Genomic DNA, 17,639 nt, shown 5'->3' with positions numbered 1-17,639 from the left:
TTTAATAAGGATCGTCATAATAGGATGAATCCTGAATTTTGAAGAATAAATGTATGGTTTTAATTATATCAATCCAAACCCTAACAATGTCAAATAGTCTCACAAAATCGTATCAGTTACAATATAGAGTCAAAACAATATAGTGAGACAATAGATAAATTCATCCTGAAAATAATTTATTGGGAAAAAGACTGCAGATTTTAATATCACTTTAATCACATTATCACTTTAATATTTAGCTGTTTAAATATTTTTATTTTATAAAAATGATTTATAAAATTAACATTTTAACACAACTATTGGGTTTCACATTCAATATTTAGACATCTGACATGTAGAGAATGTTAGTGCACCATATGGAAACCAATTCCCTTATTTTAAATGTTATATTCAGTATAAATTGGTGCGTAGCACCTAAATAAATTCTCAATTGTAAAGCTTATTATGATATCTGTAGGAGCAAATATAAGTGGATAATGAGTGCACAATCTGACATTGAGCAACAGTCTCTCAATACAGTACTTGTGCGACAATAAATTCAATACTAAATTATACTTTGCAGATAAAAGCTAATTGTGGATTGTATACTATAATTCTAGAGTAGAAAATGACTCTCACTGAGCATTACCAAAGAAAGGGGAAAATAAATCTTGCGATTCGAGAAAGCATATTTTTTCAAATAGTTCCAAGTCCCTCAAATTGACTTAGTATTAACTAATAGAACATACACCAATCAGCCACGACATTAAAACCACATACCTAATATTGTGTAGGTCTCCCTCATACTGCAAAAACAGCTCTGGCCAATTAATGCATGTACTCTACAAGACATCTAAAGGTGTCCTCCAATATTTTGGTAGGTGGTACGTGTCAAAGTCATATCCACATGAATACCAGGACCCGATACACACAGACCCCGCTGTCCACATGAAGTAAAAGAAAACTAGATTCAACAGACCAAGCCCCTTCTTCCATTGCTACTTGATCCAGTTCTGATGCTCACGTGCCATTGTGGACAGGGGTCGGCATGTGCACTCTGAATGGTCTGCGGCTTTGCAGCCCCATACACAGCAAGCTGTAATGCAATCTGTGTTCTGACACCTTTCTATCATAGTCAGCATTAACTTTTTCAGCAATTTGTGCTACAGTAACTTGTGACTTTTATGTAGTATATCTAATGACTGATTGTTATTTTCTGTTGAATTCATGTAGGACAATGTCAATATTTTATGTAACTTTGTAATGTAATCTGAACATGTGCTTTGCTAAATGACATGAGTTTGAACCTATGCAAGTGTCAATAATCTTTTGAAAGTATCCAGAGATAGATAAGCATCTCTGAGGAGTTTTTTTTTAGTATGCAGAGGATGTGGACTTGACCAGCCAAGACAAACAAGCAGAGTTAAGAATTCAGGCTCTGTGAAGATTCCAGATCTCAGGACATAACTAGCTCACTTCGAAAGCCCTGTGACGTTTGAGAGATCAATCTGTCCTTATTGACATCTAAACTCCAAAGTTGGGGGATCAGAGCTGTGTAGAAAAGGATTTAAAATCTTCTGCCTTAGACAATGATGTGTGCATTTTCATGAGTGGGTCTATCAAGACTGAAATGTCCCATATTTCTCAATTGTGTTCTCTCACACACACCAAGGGCCTGATTCATTAAGGATCTTAACTTTAGGAACTTCTTATTTAAGTCTCCTGGACAAAACCATGTTCCAATGCAAGGGGTGCAAATTAGTATTCTGTTTTGCACATAAGTTAAATACTGACTGTACCATAGCTGAGAGTCAGAGAGCTCTTCACTGCAGTGGGCGTCTGCTGGGGACCCTGCCTCTTTAGCAGCAAATGCTAAATCTACCAAGGGGTGGGACTCCTGATCGCTCTCAGGAGAGATTCCCTAATCAATTCTAATAGGCCGCACAACAGGAGTTCAAAGGGTGAGAAGTCAGCAAATTCCTATGGTCAGGTCATGTCTTTCTTAGGTACCGCTGGGTATTATCAAAAGTTCGTGCCCCATTATTGCACCCTAGCCAAACCTCTGACTTACCTAACCACCTGTCGTAATTTATTTTTTTGTTAATTGGACAGAGGATTATGAGAATGCATTTACAGCTCTGAAATCTGCTCTGGCCCAGTCCCCTGTGCTATAGGCCCCAGATTTCAAACGGAGGTTTATAGTACAGTCTGACGCGTCTAACTATGGACTAGGAGCTGTTCTTAGCCAAGTGACAGCGCAAGGGGAGGAGCACCCTATCATTTTCCTAAGTAGAAAACTACCCCCCGAGAGGTGGCTTATGCTACCATTGAACGAGAGTGCCTAGCCATCCTATGGGCACTTCAAAAAGTACAGACCTACCTGTACGTACGGGATTTCACCATTATCACAGACCATAGTCCTCTAAGCTGACTGAATAGAGTTTCTGGGGATAATGGAAAGCTGTTAAGAGGAAGCTTAATTTTGCAGCAATATAACTTCCCCATTCAGTACCAGCAGGGTGCAGAACATGAAAACGCAGATGGCCTCTCTTGCCAAGGAGCAGAAGTGGTGAATGGGCAGGAGAGACAGTGACAGGTCACAGTTCTCTGTGCCCGAGGTTTAGGGGGAGGTGTGACAATTATGTAATATATCTAATGACTGATTGTTATTTTCTATTGAATTCATGTATGACGATGGAATATTTTATGTAACCTTGTAATGTAATCTCAACATGTGCTTTGCTAAATGACATGAGTTTGAACCTATGCAAGTGTCAATAATCTTTTGAAATTATCCAGTAATAGATAAGCATCGCTGAGGAGTTTTTTTGGTATGCAGAGGATGTGGACCTGACCAGTCAAGTCAAACAAGCAGATGTGAGAATTCAGGTCCTGTGAACATTCCAGATCTTAAGACATCCATAGCTCATTTTGAAAGCCCTGTGACTTTTGAGAGATCAATCTGTCCTTATTGGCAGCTAAACTCCAAAGGTGGGGGATGAGAGCCATGTGGAAAAGGGTTTAAAATCTTCTGCCTTAGACAATAATGTGTGCATTTTCATGAGTGGGTCTATCAAGACTGAAATGTCTCATATTTCTCAAATGTGTTCCCTCACACCCATCAAGTCTTAACTAAGTAAGTAGTACATCTGGTTTTATTTTCTATTTTATTTTCTGAAACTTATTTGTACAACATATGTATGCCTTGTTATTAATTTTTTGTAACTAAGCCTTGGAAACATTTTTCAGAATAAATAAATTTAATCTAGCGTGTTCTCCATGATTCTTTGTGAACTTACGAAGCCCAGGGAGGCTTATGCTACATGTGTATGTTATTTAAGTGTGAAACATTAATAAGTGGTTTTGGTGAAAGTAAGGACGCCATAATAAATCCAGTGCCAGAGAAGATGTATGCATTGCTAAGTGACTAAGGTGACGCCAGTCATGGCTAGCTGTTCAGATTGCTGTATCTGGGACAGACTGGGTGTTTGTGACATAACTCTTCTCTGGGATTTAACCAGGAGGGCTAGCCTTTGCTCCTTATGCACCTCAAATGAGCCTTACGCATCCATGACCCTGTCAATAGTTCACTGGTTGTCCTTCCTTGGATCACCTCTCGTAGGTAGGCACTAACCACTGCATAACGGGAACACACCATATGTCCTGCTGTTTTGGAGATGTTTCGAACCGGTCGTCTAGCTATCACAATTCAGTCCTTGTCAAAGTCGCTAAGATCCTTATGATTGCCCATTTTTCCTGCTTCCAACACATCAGCTTCAAGAACTATCTGTTCACTGCCTAATATATCCCACTCCTTATCAGGTGCCATTGTAACAAAATAATCAATGTTATTAAAGTTACTTGTCAGTAGTTTAATGTTGTGGCTTATCGATGTATATTATATCTAATAAATATGAAATAAATATGAAATTTAAAAAAGGGTATAAAATATTTGCAGGGAGCTACAAAAAACATGAAAGAGGCCAAATGTAGTCAGCTTAAAGAAGCATTGAAGCTTATAGACTATGATTATAAAGGTCATTTACAATGTACAAAACTGCCCACCCTCAGCAGAAGCAGAGTTTATGGGAGAACCGAAGAACATTCTCAAGAGGAATTAACACTGAGAATGCTGTAAAGCTTTTAGATTCTCCAACACACAAATGCAATAAAGCATGTCAAGGAATTTGAAATGTCTTCTGCAGTAATATCACAACTAGGCATGCTCAAAGGAAAGGGGTGATCCAGGTAGGATCCTGACAATAGCAATACTTCAAAATGAAAACAAAATCAGATGAAGATATTATACGCATGTGAGCCAGTGTTGAAAGAGATTGTATGAGATGCTATATAGAAATATATTATAAAGAATGCAAACATAACTTCAAAATAGCTTTATGAAATACCAGCTATACCAAACGTATATGATTATATTTTTTAAATGGTTGCAAACTAAATCTTGGCAGTGCATTAATATGTTTTGGGGTCTATTTTGGCTTTGAAGGGTCACCGTGGTGGCGGGCTTCGGTTATGGGGTTTGGAACCAAGTTTTGGCGGAAAAGCGGGTCAATCAGCAGGCATCAATGATGCTTTTGAGTGGCAGTGGAGCACTCTACCTAAAAAAGGAGGCACTGGAACATGCCTAGTTTTGTTCCAGCTACTGATCCAAAAGGGGGAAAGTGGGGCTCCACTGCTTAGAAGTTTTAGAGTTTTTGATTTTGTTGCCATAATTTGGCTCAGTAATTTCTGGTAGCTGATTGGTCATGCTTTTTATTTGCCACTTTTTAAATTAATTTTGTTACTTTTCTTCACCAAACAAGTCTCATGTGTCATTATTTATTATTTAAGATAAAGAACACTTGCTAAGAGCAATGGGTGAGGTAAAATAAAGATGGAATTAACCACTATGGGACTTATTAAATTACTTACAACAATTTTTCAAAGCCTATGGACACCACCTTGAGTTGAACATAAGACCATTTGTGGGCATAAAACTATGCATTTCAGAACTGCACAGGTATACCAAAATACAATGCTAAGTACAGTAAGAACATGCAGCCAGGGCCGAATTGGCCATCTGGCATTTCTGGCAAATGCCAGAAGGGCCGACGGCTAGACGGGCCGGCCCGACTCCTCCTGTCTTCGTGGTGGCTGGTTCCTCCCCGGGAACCAGCCACCTCTGTAGCACGCTCCTCAGTTCCCTCCACCGTTATGCTGTGCTATGCTGTATGCTGTGAGTTTCCTGTTTTCTTTTTTACTGAAGGGGGGGTCGCGGGGGTGCCGCAATTTATGGGGGGGGGCGGGGGGGCAGCGATTTTTTTTGGGGGGGAGGGGGGTTGCGGGGGTGCCGTCATTCTCGCGAGGGGGGGTCAAGAGTGTGAGAGAGCCAAGGGGTAGGGAGTGCTGGGAAAGGGGGTGAGAGAGCCAAAGGGGAAGGGGGTGCTGGGAGAGGGGGTGAGAGAGCCAAAGAGGAAGGGGGTGCTGGGAGAGGGGGTGAGAGAGCTAAGGGGTAGGGAGTGCTGGGGAAAGGGGGTGAGAGAGCCAAAGGGGAAGTGAGAGGGGGTGAGAGAGACAAAGGGGAAGTGAGAGGGGGTGAGAGAGCCAAAGGGGAAGGGGGTGTTGGGAGAGGGGGTGAGAGAGCCATAGGGGAAGGGGTGCTGGGAGAGGGGGTGAGAGAGCCAAGGGGTAGGGAGTGCTGGGGAAAGGGTGAGAGAGCCAAAGGGGAAGTGAGAGGGGGTGAGAGAGACAAAGGGGAAGTGAGAGGGGGTGAGAGAGCCAAAGGGGAAGTGAGAGGGGGTGAGAAAGCCAAAAGGGAAGGGGTACTGGGAGAGGGGTGAGAGAGCCAAAAAGGAAGGAGTGCTGTGAGAGAGCCATGGGGTGCTGGGAGAGAGGGTGAGAGAGCCAGGGGGTGCTGGGAGAGGGGGTGAGAGAACCAGGGGGTGCTGGGAGAGGGGGTGAGAGCCAGGGAGTAGGGGGTGCTGGGAGAGGGGGTGAGAGAGCCAGGGGGTGCTGGGAGAGGGGGTGAGAGAGCCAGGGGTAGAGGGTGCAGGAAGACGTGTGAGTGCCAGGGGGGTAGACGTGCAGGAATACGTGTGAGAGAGCCAGGGGGGTAGACAGTGCAGGAAGACGTGTGAGAGAGCCAGGGGAGTAGGTGGTACAGGGGGTTAAGTGAGAGGGACAAAGGAGAAGATGGTGCAGGGACATAGGTAAAAGAAAGTGTAAAGGGAGAGACATCTTAAGAATGTCAGGGATGCAGCCATCATAAAACACAAGTAGTAATGAAGAATGGAAATGCACAGAGGGGACAAGTGTTAAAAAAAATAAAAAATCAAGCCTTCATACTCCATTCACTTATATTTTCCATACCCCCACTTCTAAATTTCTGCTTCGAACACTGCCCTCTGTTCCTGCTCCCGACTTCCTGTGTGAGCTGACAGCTGCTGATCCCTCCTCGCCGAGCGCGCCCAGTAGGAGAACAGAACACAGGATGCCATAATCAGGTAAGTTCATATATTTTCTTGTGTGCAATGTGTTTTTAACCATCCTTTCTTGAACTAGGGACACTACAGCGTATCCAATAATGTTTAACACTATGTATTGCTCATTATTGCGCTGTAATGTTTGTTTCATATTTATCTGTACAGAGATTTTTAATTAAGAGGAAAAACATTTCTTGTCATAAATTTTATCTGTGACTGTGTCAATATATCTATTTTTGTTTGCATTGTAAATGGTGTATTAAGCTGCTCTTGGGACTCACACTCAGTATCTGATATGCTGTACCAATTTTTATTTGTGAATGAGTTTTTGTCTGGGCACTACTAATGATTTTGGGGCACTACTATGGCATAATATTATTTGGGGGCAGTATTGTGGTATAATATGATTTGGAGGCACTGTTGTGACATAATATGATTTGGGGGCACTACTGTATGGTATATGTTTTGGAGGCACTACTATGCCATAATATGATTTGTGGGCCCTTCTGCATGACCGAATATGAATTGAGGGTAATACTATGTGGCATAATATGACCATTGGCACTACGATGTGGCATAAAATGAACTGGGCACACTACGGTGTGGCATCATATGAACTTCTGCTAAAGGCAAGTCTTTCATTGTTGAATATGATGGGAGCCCAAAGAAGTTGCTGTATCGGGGCCCAAAATTCCTCTTGTCAGCCCTGCCTGTGAGTCAAGGGGTTAGACGTCTCCAGGTAATTACTGTAGTATGGGGTGGTGTGCTGGTGGCAATGTTGTAGTGTGTTTGGGGTTTAGTATTGCTAATAAGTAGAAGAGGGTATTGCTATAATATGGGAGGTGATGCCGGATGCTGTAATGTGGGGGTGATGCCGGTTGCTGTAATGTGGGGGGTCATGCTGGACGCTGTAATGTGGGGGGTGATGCTGGACGCTGTAATGTGGGGGGTGATGCTGGTTGCTGTAATGTGGGGGTGATGCCGGTTGCTTTAATGTGGGGGTGATGCTGGTTGCTGTAATGTAGGGGGTAATGCTGGTTGCTGTAATGTAGGGGAGTAATGCTGGTTGCTGTAATGTGGGTGGATATCGATGTAGTATGAGTGTGTGTGGGGGGATATTTATTGCTGTAATTTGGGTACTAATAATGTATTGTCATGGTATTTATTGATGTAATATGGGTGCTAACAAAGTAATGTTCAGGGTCATTAGGAGAAATAAATACCCCCCACACACACACACTCATACTACATCATATTGTACAGCACCAGCAACGCGCACTGCGCGAGCATCAGTGTGCAACAATATAGTGCATGGAGCCCACAACACGTGGGCCTGTGTGCTTTAAATGCCAGGGCTGATTTTTAGTCCCGGTCCGACCCTGCATGCACCTAATGAGATTTGGATGAATTCCCTAATACATTTCGTAAGAGACCGATCTACAATTGCCTAATGTAGCAAACTCTTAATCAGGCTCTGTATTCTCAGCTGCAAAAAATAATTGCAAAAATAATTATTCCATAGAAGACAAGACTTTTAGCTGTGCTACTTTCCTTTTGGGGATTTGAGACACCTTCAGCAAGAAGAAACTTCATCCCATTACTGCCTTCATGACTGTTCAGTATCTTTAGTCTGCACAGAATTTAAATTCTTCTCATGTCATATGTGCACTTTCTTGATTTGATTGTATACTCACTTGTCATCCTTGTATACTAACATTAAATTGACATCTACTAGCAAAACATGTGTTTCATTGTCTTTGCTACCCATCCTAAACTTCTGTTGCCAGTTTCCTCATCTTCTGGAGCTTCTGTTGTGGATACTACCAACTCTGACTTCCAAGATTCCTGAAGAAGATGTGATGAAATTCTTAGAGCCTCTAGTTAAAACTTAAGCTGTTAGATGCTGTTAACCAGTATATCTTTTCATAAAACAATATGTACTGCTCCACCCAAAATATTTCCCCTAGTCTACCCATTCCCAATGTCTTTCATGTATCACTACTCAAGTTTGTAGTAATAAAAACATTTTCATTTAGGAACACTTCACCTAAATCACTCCTAATCAACTGTCTGTTATGGCTCCTGCTGGAAAGTAGATAAGATCTTGGATTAGGTCAGTTAGTGGTCTTCACCTATAGCAAGCTGCCTTCTCTGTAGAGAGCGTTATTCTTACAGGTACTCAGATGCCCTTAGGTCTTGGACTCAGAGCAGTAAGAGCTTATCTTAGTAACTAAGGAGCGATGCATGATGGAGCCTGGAAGTAGTAGTACACCAGGAAGTATAAACAGGAAAGCCAATACCGAAGCAATCGGTTGAGGGCTGGCAACAAACAAGAATATACCAGGCAGTATACACAGGAAAGTCAGTAGCTCAGTGAGGGTAGTGAGCAAGGAAGGTCGAATATCACAGCCCAGGGGTCACGACGGACAGCAGACTAGGAGAATCCAGGAAAAAGAGGGGTCAGGCACAGGTAAACATAATGCAGGGCAAAAACCTCTACAACCGGCAGGGAGGCTAAGCCCAATCTGCTATTTAAACTAATAAGCACCAATAGGAATGCTCCATTAGTGAGCCAACCCACAGTGATAGCTAATTGCAGTTAGCTGGAACAGAAGAGGAAGCCCCACTGAAAGAACAGCGTTCCTACTGCTAGGCAACAGCCAGGATAGGAAATTAATTAGTGTAAGATGCCACAATTAGTGCATAACAGTAACCCACCCACCCCTCCCCCTTGAGGAGGAGTAAAAAACTTCTACATCCAGGCTTTTCTGGAAATTGTTTGAAGGAGGCATTTTTAAGTCTTTCTGTATGTAAATTTTTTGGTAGGAATCCTTGATCTCTCCTCGGGTCCATAGTCTTTCCAGTGGACTTAAAAAGTGAATTTAGCCTTTCAGCTTTTTGGAATCCAAAATGTATTCTACAATGAATTCTTAATGTCCATCGATCTCCACCAGAGGAGATTAAGCGGGGAGACTATACCAACATTTCTTAGAAAACACAAAATGCTTGAAAAGAGAAAAGTGTTGCAATTTTTAATGATCTTGATCTAACCAGATGGCAACAGGGTTAACTTTCTTAATGATTTTGTCACAAAATCTAGGATTGTCAAAGAGCCACATCTGAGAATTAGCAGGGAAGCTAAGCTCTTATCAGGGTGGGAAATCTTTAGCCTGCATATATGTCCCATATATAAAAAACACATAAAAAGAAAATTGTCCATAATTTCTATGTGCCTGGAGATCTGTATATACTTTTAATCCATGAAGTTAGGCCTTCAACATTTGTCAAGATCAAATCCCAATCTGCTAGAGTAGCCTAAGAGTGTACTATCATCTAAATTATTATATTCATTACATGCTTGTTTGGTATGTATCTGTACATAAAAACTTGTGACCTGTTTATTAAAGATAAAAATCTGTATTTGGAATGTATTGTATAAAACATATTTTCATATAAAAAGTCATGAATAAAGAAAGAAATGTTCTTTGAATTAAAAAGACATACCCCCCCCCCCCCTCCCCACTGGCATACACACACCTATTTTCAATTAGGTCACAAGAATGAGAGTGGCTTAAAAGGTCATGTAATACTGTAAAACATTTTCACTTCTATTGGGAGTTAACATAAAATTGAAGATGTGCCCATTCTTTTCCCTTCTCCTAAGCAAATAGAAATACATGAAAAAAATTAAACATTGTTCTGCTATTATCCATTTCTATTTTAAAAAAAACTATTTTGCATAATATTGCTGTATATCATTATGTCTCTTATTTTGAATAACTGAAGCATTGTGGCTATTTTGCCATATTAAATTCCATTTAATAGCTATTCTGTCTCTGTGTTCATGTGCTAGAGAGCAGGACTATTCAATCACTGCATAGCTGTAACGAGAGTGACTGTTTGAGCAACAGTCCAAAAACTTGGATTGTTTTAAGTTTTGATTGTAGTTTTGAGATATGGCAGGGAGTGACAGAGAGCGTCCTGTAACATAGTCAGCTCTTGAAACAATCAGTTCATTGTGGTGGCAGTTTTTAATTAATAGTAAGTATGTGATATAAAAAGGGTGAATTTAATAATTTTATACAAAGCAGGTGGCTGTGTTTTGATTAACCTTTTGTCTCACACACACCTCAAGCAGATCTGTTGAGCCCTGTTTGTGTCAATGGGTTACGGTTTTGCGCATCTGTATATAAGCAGTACAAAGGATAATTTGAGATAGTTCAGTAACTGACAACAACAAACACCAACCAATCACACTAATCACATTTATATAAGGTTGTTACAAAGATTTTATAATTGCAATATTTTTGTTTGACATAAAGGGGCATAAAGAAAAGCAGAACAATAAGAAGAAAATGTTTTTATTTTTTTAGCCCAGTGCTTTCTAAAGCATATGAAGTGCCCATTTTTTTTTATTTTTTTTTTATATATATCTGTTGACACACTAAGATTTATTGTAGAAGTGTTTATTTATTTGAGAAACATATGTATTTTAAACTTTTTTCCTTCTCAGATGTGCTGCTGGTTCCATCCATAGCACGCTGTTGGAGAAATCTCCATTAATGATTTATCAACTATGTCCTCTGGAACCAGTATAGAATAAGCTTCTAAAGAAACTATTTGTTTGATTACCACAAACACTTGATTTACAAACACTTGTCTTTGTTCATTTGTCTTTGCATTAGCGCATTGTAACTTTATTTACAGACCCAGTCAGTTGTTGCTTATGAAATTAGGTATTGGTCATAAAAATTAACCAATGTATAACACAACTGTAATTTCCAAGAGATTTACAAAACAATTTTATTTGCTGCCATTAGGATGTCTGATGGGAGATTCTTCAGATTTCTTGGTTTCTTGGTCAAGGACTGATGACATCAAGCCAGGGATGCAGGTACATATGTATACCTATATATATTTATGTAAATTGTATTATTTATATAAAAAAAAGTACCTATTAGGATTGTTTATTGGGAGCTAAGTTAAAAAATAGTTGCATATGATTATCTGCCCTTTAAAATTAATCTTTAATTGACATATTTCATTTTTATTTCGCATTGTGGTTAAACATTCTGAATTTAAATATACAAATTATTTAAATTAACAATACAAATTAAGTTCATGAAAGCATGACTGGTGTTCAGACTCTGTTAATGTTAATACCCCAGCGTTTGTGGCACTTTGCATTGCTTTCAATTTCCTTTGGTGCTAAGGTATTTTCCTATACAAGTACAGTGTATTATTATTATTTTTAGTATTAGTATTAGTATTATTAGTATTAAATAAATGTGTTTGCTATCTTCTTTTTATAAAGCTTAAAGCAAGCAATTTTTTTAACAATTTATAATATTATAAACTAACAATGAACAAAACCAGGTCAGCATAAATGTAGCCCTCAAGCAAATAATTGAAAAAGTATAAACAAAAAAAACGCCACAAAGCACAAAACTAATACCGCTTTCATACTGCCGCCCCGGCAATATCCCGGGTTTTTCAAGCCGGGTTTTTGCTGGGGCTCGGAGCGTCCCAGCTCAGAAACACCATTCATACTACACCTCGGACCCGGGAATTTCCCGGGTTGACCCCATTAATACTGCACAAGTCTGTTCCCTGGCAATTTGTGGGAGTCATCACCAGAGCAGTTTTCATTGGCTGAAAAATGGTGATGTCATTGAAAGGTGACTGGTTTTTTGACGCATAAAGATGATGCAAAAGTGGGTGGTGATTGTTTACCACATTACTTTTCATCATGGCCGTCATTCTCCAACAAACTCCGATTCTGCTTCAGCTTGATCTGCACTCCACCATCCACCATTTCTCCTAAACTCCTTCTCGAATCTTCCACGGACTCCCACCAATGACATCATCCTCCAGAGACAGGCAGACAGCCAATCAGCTTGTTTTCTGTGCAACCCGGGTTGCACCATTCATAGTGAAGGCAACCCGGGTCCGACCCGGGAATTACCCCTCGATAAATCCCGGGTTGAAGACGTTTGAGCTCGCCCCGGCAAAAACCCGGGATTTTGGTGCAGTATGAATGGGGTATTAGACACAACTGAGTGACAGTCTAGCTCTTCTTTCCCTTATTATAAATAAGTAAATTAAGCGTACATTATGTAATGTTTTATCATTAGAATATTTAATACCAAACAGATAAATCGACAGTTTGGAGCAGTTTTTAATTTTAAATGTAAACTAGCTATTTATTTATTTTTATTAATGTTCAGTTTATGTTTAACTTTGTAGGGAGTTTGGCTAAATGTAAATAAACATGCCTAATGAAACAGATGACCACCAATACAAACAGTTGGTGGCTGGTGTTTGTCCTATAGTTCCCTTAATAATATAGGGAGAATGTCCAGGTCCTGTTATTCAGTGGTGGGAAGCACTTTGATATCATGCTTCCACATAGCTGCTGAGTGCACTTCGTTCTATGAGCACCGGTACAGCAGCATTGCCAGGTCAAGTAGAAAGGGATTTTCTGTCTCAAAGGGGCATATTTATTAATGACCGCATTTTTAACACAATTCCTTTCAATTCTTATCGCAAAGATAAGAATTAAAAGATTGTGTGTATTTATTTAAAAACTTCAACAGGTACAGCAGTCATGAAAAATTTCTGTTCCTGCAAAGTAGAAAACGTACCTTTTCACTGCCTCTTCTCTGTGCGATCCACAGCAGCCTTGTGCGCATGCTCCATCTGAAAGCACAAACATCCCTGCACTTCACATTTGCAGAGAGAGCTGTGTGTGACAGTGATGGATCCCTCCACACATACACAGTGAAGTTCTGCCTTTTTGAGCAGAGCTGAAAATTTACACATACAGTAATGAACACCAAATAATATAAATCAAAAGAGTCCTGGCGAAATTATATTTATGTAATCTGGTGTTAATATGGAATAAGTCACACATATTAGTACATGTTTGCAGAGTTTATTTTAAAAACAAAATAAATGTATATAAAATAAATTATACATTATTGTAAGTAGAGGGAGGAACACTCTTTTATCCTCCTGAGCAGCAACATAATATCCCACTTCACCCTCCAGTAGCCCAGCTACGTTTTATCTGTTCTCTGGTAATGTACACCAGCCTGAGCTGGCGTATATTACCTTATGTGTAAAAGCCTTTTCATTGCTTATTAAATCGCTGTAAATAGTAGTCCGCTTATACACCTATGGGGACTGCTCTGTATTTCAAAAAACAAATGTGATGCACTGTTGATACTTTTGCAGCAGTTTTCTGGGCATTTACATGAAAATAAGGATTAATAAATAGGCCCCAATGTCTGCTAGAAGCTGCTGTAGACAAGATATGATGTGATTACTTTCATTCAGCATAAACTGATAATATTAGCAGCTGTTTTTACAAGAGACTAAGGGTATCCATGAGAGCTATATGTGAGGGCATCATTTCAGATTCTGACACTGTAATTATAGGGCAACCGCCATTCCAAAGTTTCACCCCCATTTTGAAATATGAGAATGACTAGGAATGATGATGATTTAGAAGTGGAAATTGAAGATGATACTTTGGAACTTGCTAATGTGCAACAGGATGAGGGGGCTAATTGTGGACCTGAAAATGTTGGGATGTGCTGTACTTGAACAAAATATTGCAAATGATTATTAATGTTTCCAAGTAAGTCAGCCACCAGTGGTACCACCTCATGCCGATGATAAGCGGATTGGTATGCCTAGGGAAAAGACCAGAAAATCCACCTCTTGCACAAGGAAATATTTTTATCCCATCCCAGACAACATTTGTCAAGGCATCTTTCGCCTTTGTGATGCCACAATAAATAGATTTGACCATCTAGGCACCTCCTCCATTCATCATCATCATTTCATCATTATCATCATCATTTATTTATATAGTGGGGGCAAAAAACAGTATTAGAACAATACCGGGGATACAGACAGACATAAAGGTAAGAATCTCCCTATTATGTTATTTGTAGCACGTTCATTCAAGTATTTTATCAAAAGGTAGAAAATAATGTATAGTAACAAACAGTCTAGCATCAGCTAGCAGCAGAATAGATAGACACCTAACGCAATCTTTACTGTCAACACCTTCTTCATCAACCTCTTCATTATAAGTACAGCATCCAAATGCCAACTGACTTTCCTAATGAAATCCATGATTCCCAAGGAGAAATTCTTGCACATTATGACTGCTGCTGCTGCTGGTGAAACTTCTATTCAGAAGGTGACCAGTAACAGTTGTTAAGAGAACTAATATTCTGACTAATATCACCAATGATATACACTATCTTTTAGCAAAAGAGAAAACCAATGCAAATAGCTATCATGTTTCTCTTTGGCAGTCTTCAAGAAATGTTTCACTTCAGAGATATATTTCCCAATCGTGGCTGCAGACTTAACAGACTGTAGATCTGTTAGTTGTTCCTCCGTAATGGTTCTCACTTAACTCCAGAAGCCATCTTTAAAACATGGGTCACTTTCTTTTGCCAATGATATAAAATTGCTGTGTATTAATCTCTGTTAGATCTATTCATTCCTAAATCATTTTATCTTATTTCATCAATTTCATCAGAGGAAAGATCATGATCACAAAGTGTGATTCTGGACCTGATATTTCCAGGACTAAAGGATTCATTTGTTTTCTTTATTATAGTTGAGATCAAAAGTCTGCGCTACCAAATTCCATCTCAATTCCATTTCTCCTGAAAAACAATTTCAAAGCTGTATTGGGAGGTTAAACAAAAAGTCATCTAGTCCCTGAAAATGCCATTGTACCAACTATGCACTTAACTACGGATTTGTGGACAAGCGGTACCGGTCAAACAAAAAGACCAAATGACGCTCCAGCCCATTGGGTAGGTGTGCCACCTTCAGCAGCAGCAACACCTGTAGCATTATCATCATCCTCCTCATCCCTTCAGCATAGTAGTGCAATGCCATTTTACAGCACTCTGTCTTTTGGCCACTTACTAGTACTGTCCCTCACACAATTACCTTCAAAGTCAAACACTTGGATTTTAAGAGCATGAAAAAGATATTATATATATATATATATATATATATATATTTATACATTTTGCGGGGGATATGCTGCTCACAGTCAAACAGCACTCTGTTTTTGCTCCACTAAATAGTTCAGATCTCTGATACTGCTCCTCACACAATTGCATTCAGATTGAAATGCTTGGGATTTTTAAAGCAAAATATATATTTTTGTTTTGTGGAGTGTGCTGCTCTAAGTCAAAGAGCACTTAGTAGTAAAGATGTCACTAATACTGCCCCTCACACAATTGCTTTCTGATGTAAACACTTGGGATTTTAAAAGAACTAATTTATTTTATGGGGGGGGTTGCTGTTCTGTGTTAAACAGCATCCTTTTTCTTGTCCACTAAATAGTTCAGATGTCAGTGATATTGAACCTTGGACAACTGCCTTCAGATTTAAACACTATTACTATCAGTTGCAACCGATTGTCTACTCTTTACTCCTAACACTCAATTGATCAGCACACATTTCCAGGAGAGTGAACTGTAAATAAACTGTAAAGATTTGTACAATAGAATCACAGCTATTTCAATATACATTGCATCTTTCACCCTGTCCAACCCTCTACAACCCACTGCATGAGAGCAGAATTGCAGCAATCCTACCCACATGCAATCATTTCTAAAATGGCAGCTGAGAACATGAGGGAGGGCTATATATAGATGATATTGATCCAAAACTTGCAAAATTCAACATGTTACCAGAAATTATGTTTTGCATCATTTTCAGATCTGAATTTGGCGCTGACATGACTAGGTTTGACTCAGTACCCGACTCATTTCTAGTTATATCACACAATTGCTCATTCTATTTTGTTAGTAAATAAACCCGAGGATTATATATTAGTTATGTAGAAAAGTTGAAAATAGTGTTGGCACTATAGGAAGTGCAAAGGATGTGGCCATTATGTGGCCCTGAGGTGAGTGGGGCCCAGCAATGGTGGTTGACAGACCGCCCTTCTGAGTCCTATTCTGAATATGTGCTTGGCTTGCTCATAAGAGGCCCCCATTCTGCTCTTTTAAGAGGCGAACAGGGGCATAAAACTCCAGGGCAGAATCGCCAGGCCTGTACTCAAATTTTGTCACAAAAATACACTCTTTCAGCCCTGGTTAAAAAATAACCCACCTTATAAATACTTTGGATTAAAATTAAACCCCTTAATTATTTGGACCTCTAACTAGATTTTGGCTGGGGTGGGCTTCTTCCAACAATCACTCAAAGCATATATTAGTCATTCCAAATGAGGGAAGAACCTATCTCAAAGCTCTAGCTACAGACCAATCTCCCTGTTGAATGTTGGCTTGAAATTGTTTGCAAAAATGATCACCAACCATTTCAAGCTCCTCTTACCATCACTGCTCCATTGCGATCAGATTGATTTTGTTTCGGGAAGTGATGCTCTCGACAACACTACTAAGATCATTGACTTGATTTATTCTGCCAGTAAGTTGGCCACTCCCACCTTAGTCGAATCAATAGATGCTGAGAAGGCGTTCGACAGGGTAGATTAGTTGTTTCTTTCAGGTGTACTGAAGCATTTGAGATTGGGCCCTATCTGCATGCAAAGAATTTTTTCCTTATATAATATTCCCACAGCTAGACTTAAACTCAACAGCTTTCTCTCAGATCCCTTTCATATTAGAAATGGGACCAGACAGGGTTGCCATTTATCCCCCTTGGTTTTTATCCTTGTATGGAGGACTCCATAAGAAATAAACCTGATATCTCAGATGTCCAGGTGGGATGGACCGACCACAAATTGGCCCTCATTGCAGATCACCTTTTGGCTACCATCACTGAACCTGTCACCTCCCTTCCATATCTGATGCTAGAATTCCAAAAATGTGGTCACCTATCTAAAGTCAAAATTAATTATTCTAAGTCAGAAGACCTGTAAATTTCAATTTCACCTGCCATACTGACAGGTGTTCAACATGCCTTCTCCTTTGCACCCCTCACATAATAAATATCTGATTATACTAATCATTAAAGGCCACATGGATTTGTTCAAGGTGGACTTCATTCCTCTTCTCTATAAGCTGTGCTCAGAGCTCATACAGTGGCGTTCCTCTGTTTTTTCCTGGCTCGGGAGGATAATTATCATCAAGATGAATATTCTACCTAAGCATCCTACATACACTTCCTATC

General features: G+C 39.7%; 1 protein-coding gene across 3 annotated transcripts in view; it reads left to right on the top strand.

Annotated features, from left to right (window-relative positions):
- Positions 1-17,639, top strand: part of DOK6 (docking protein 6) — a 584,401-nt gene that overhangs the window by 468,311 nt on the left and 98,451 nt on the right. For 2 of the 3 annotated variants that reach the window (XM_075213248.1, XM_075213247.1), the window contains one exon: positions 11,279-11,352. The exons of the other annotated variant lie outside the window; for it this stretch is intronic. In XM_075213248.1, coding sequence (XP_075069349.1) covers positions 11,279-11,352 — 74 coding nt within the window. The remainder of the gene's footprint in view (positions 1-11,278; positions 11,353-17,639) is intronic. 3 annotated transcript variants of the gene reach the window in all.

This window comes from Mixophyes fleayi, chromosome 5 (assembly GCF_038048845.1).
Source record: "Mixophyes fleayi isolate aMixFle1 chromosome 5, aMixFle1.hap1, whole genome shotgun sequence".
NCBI lineage: Eukaryota > Metazoa > Chordata > Amphibia > Anura > Limnodynastidae > Mixophyes > Mixophyes fleayi.
This window is presented reverse-complemented; position numbering and strand designations above follow the sequence as displayed.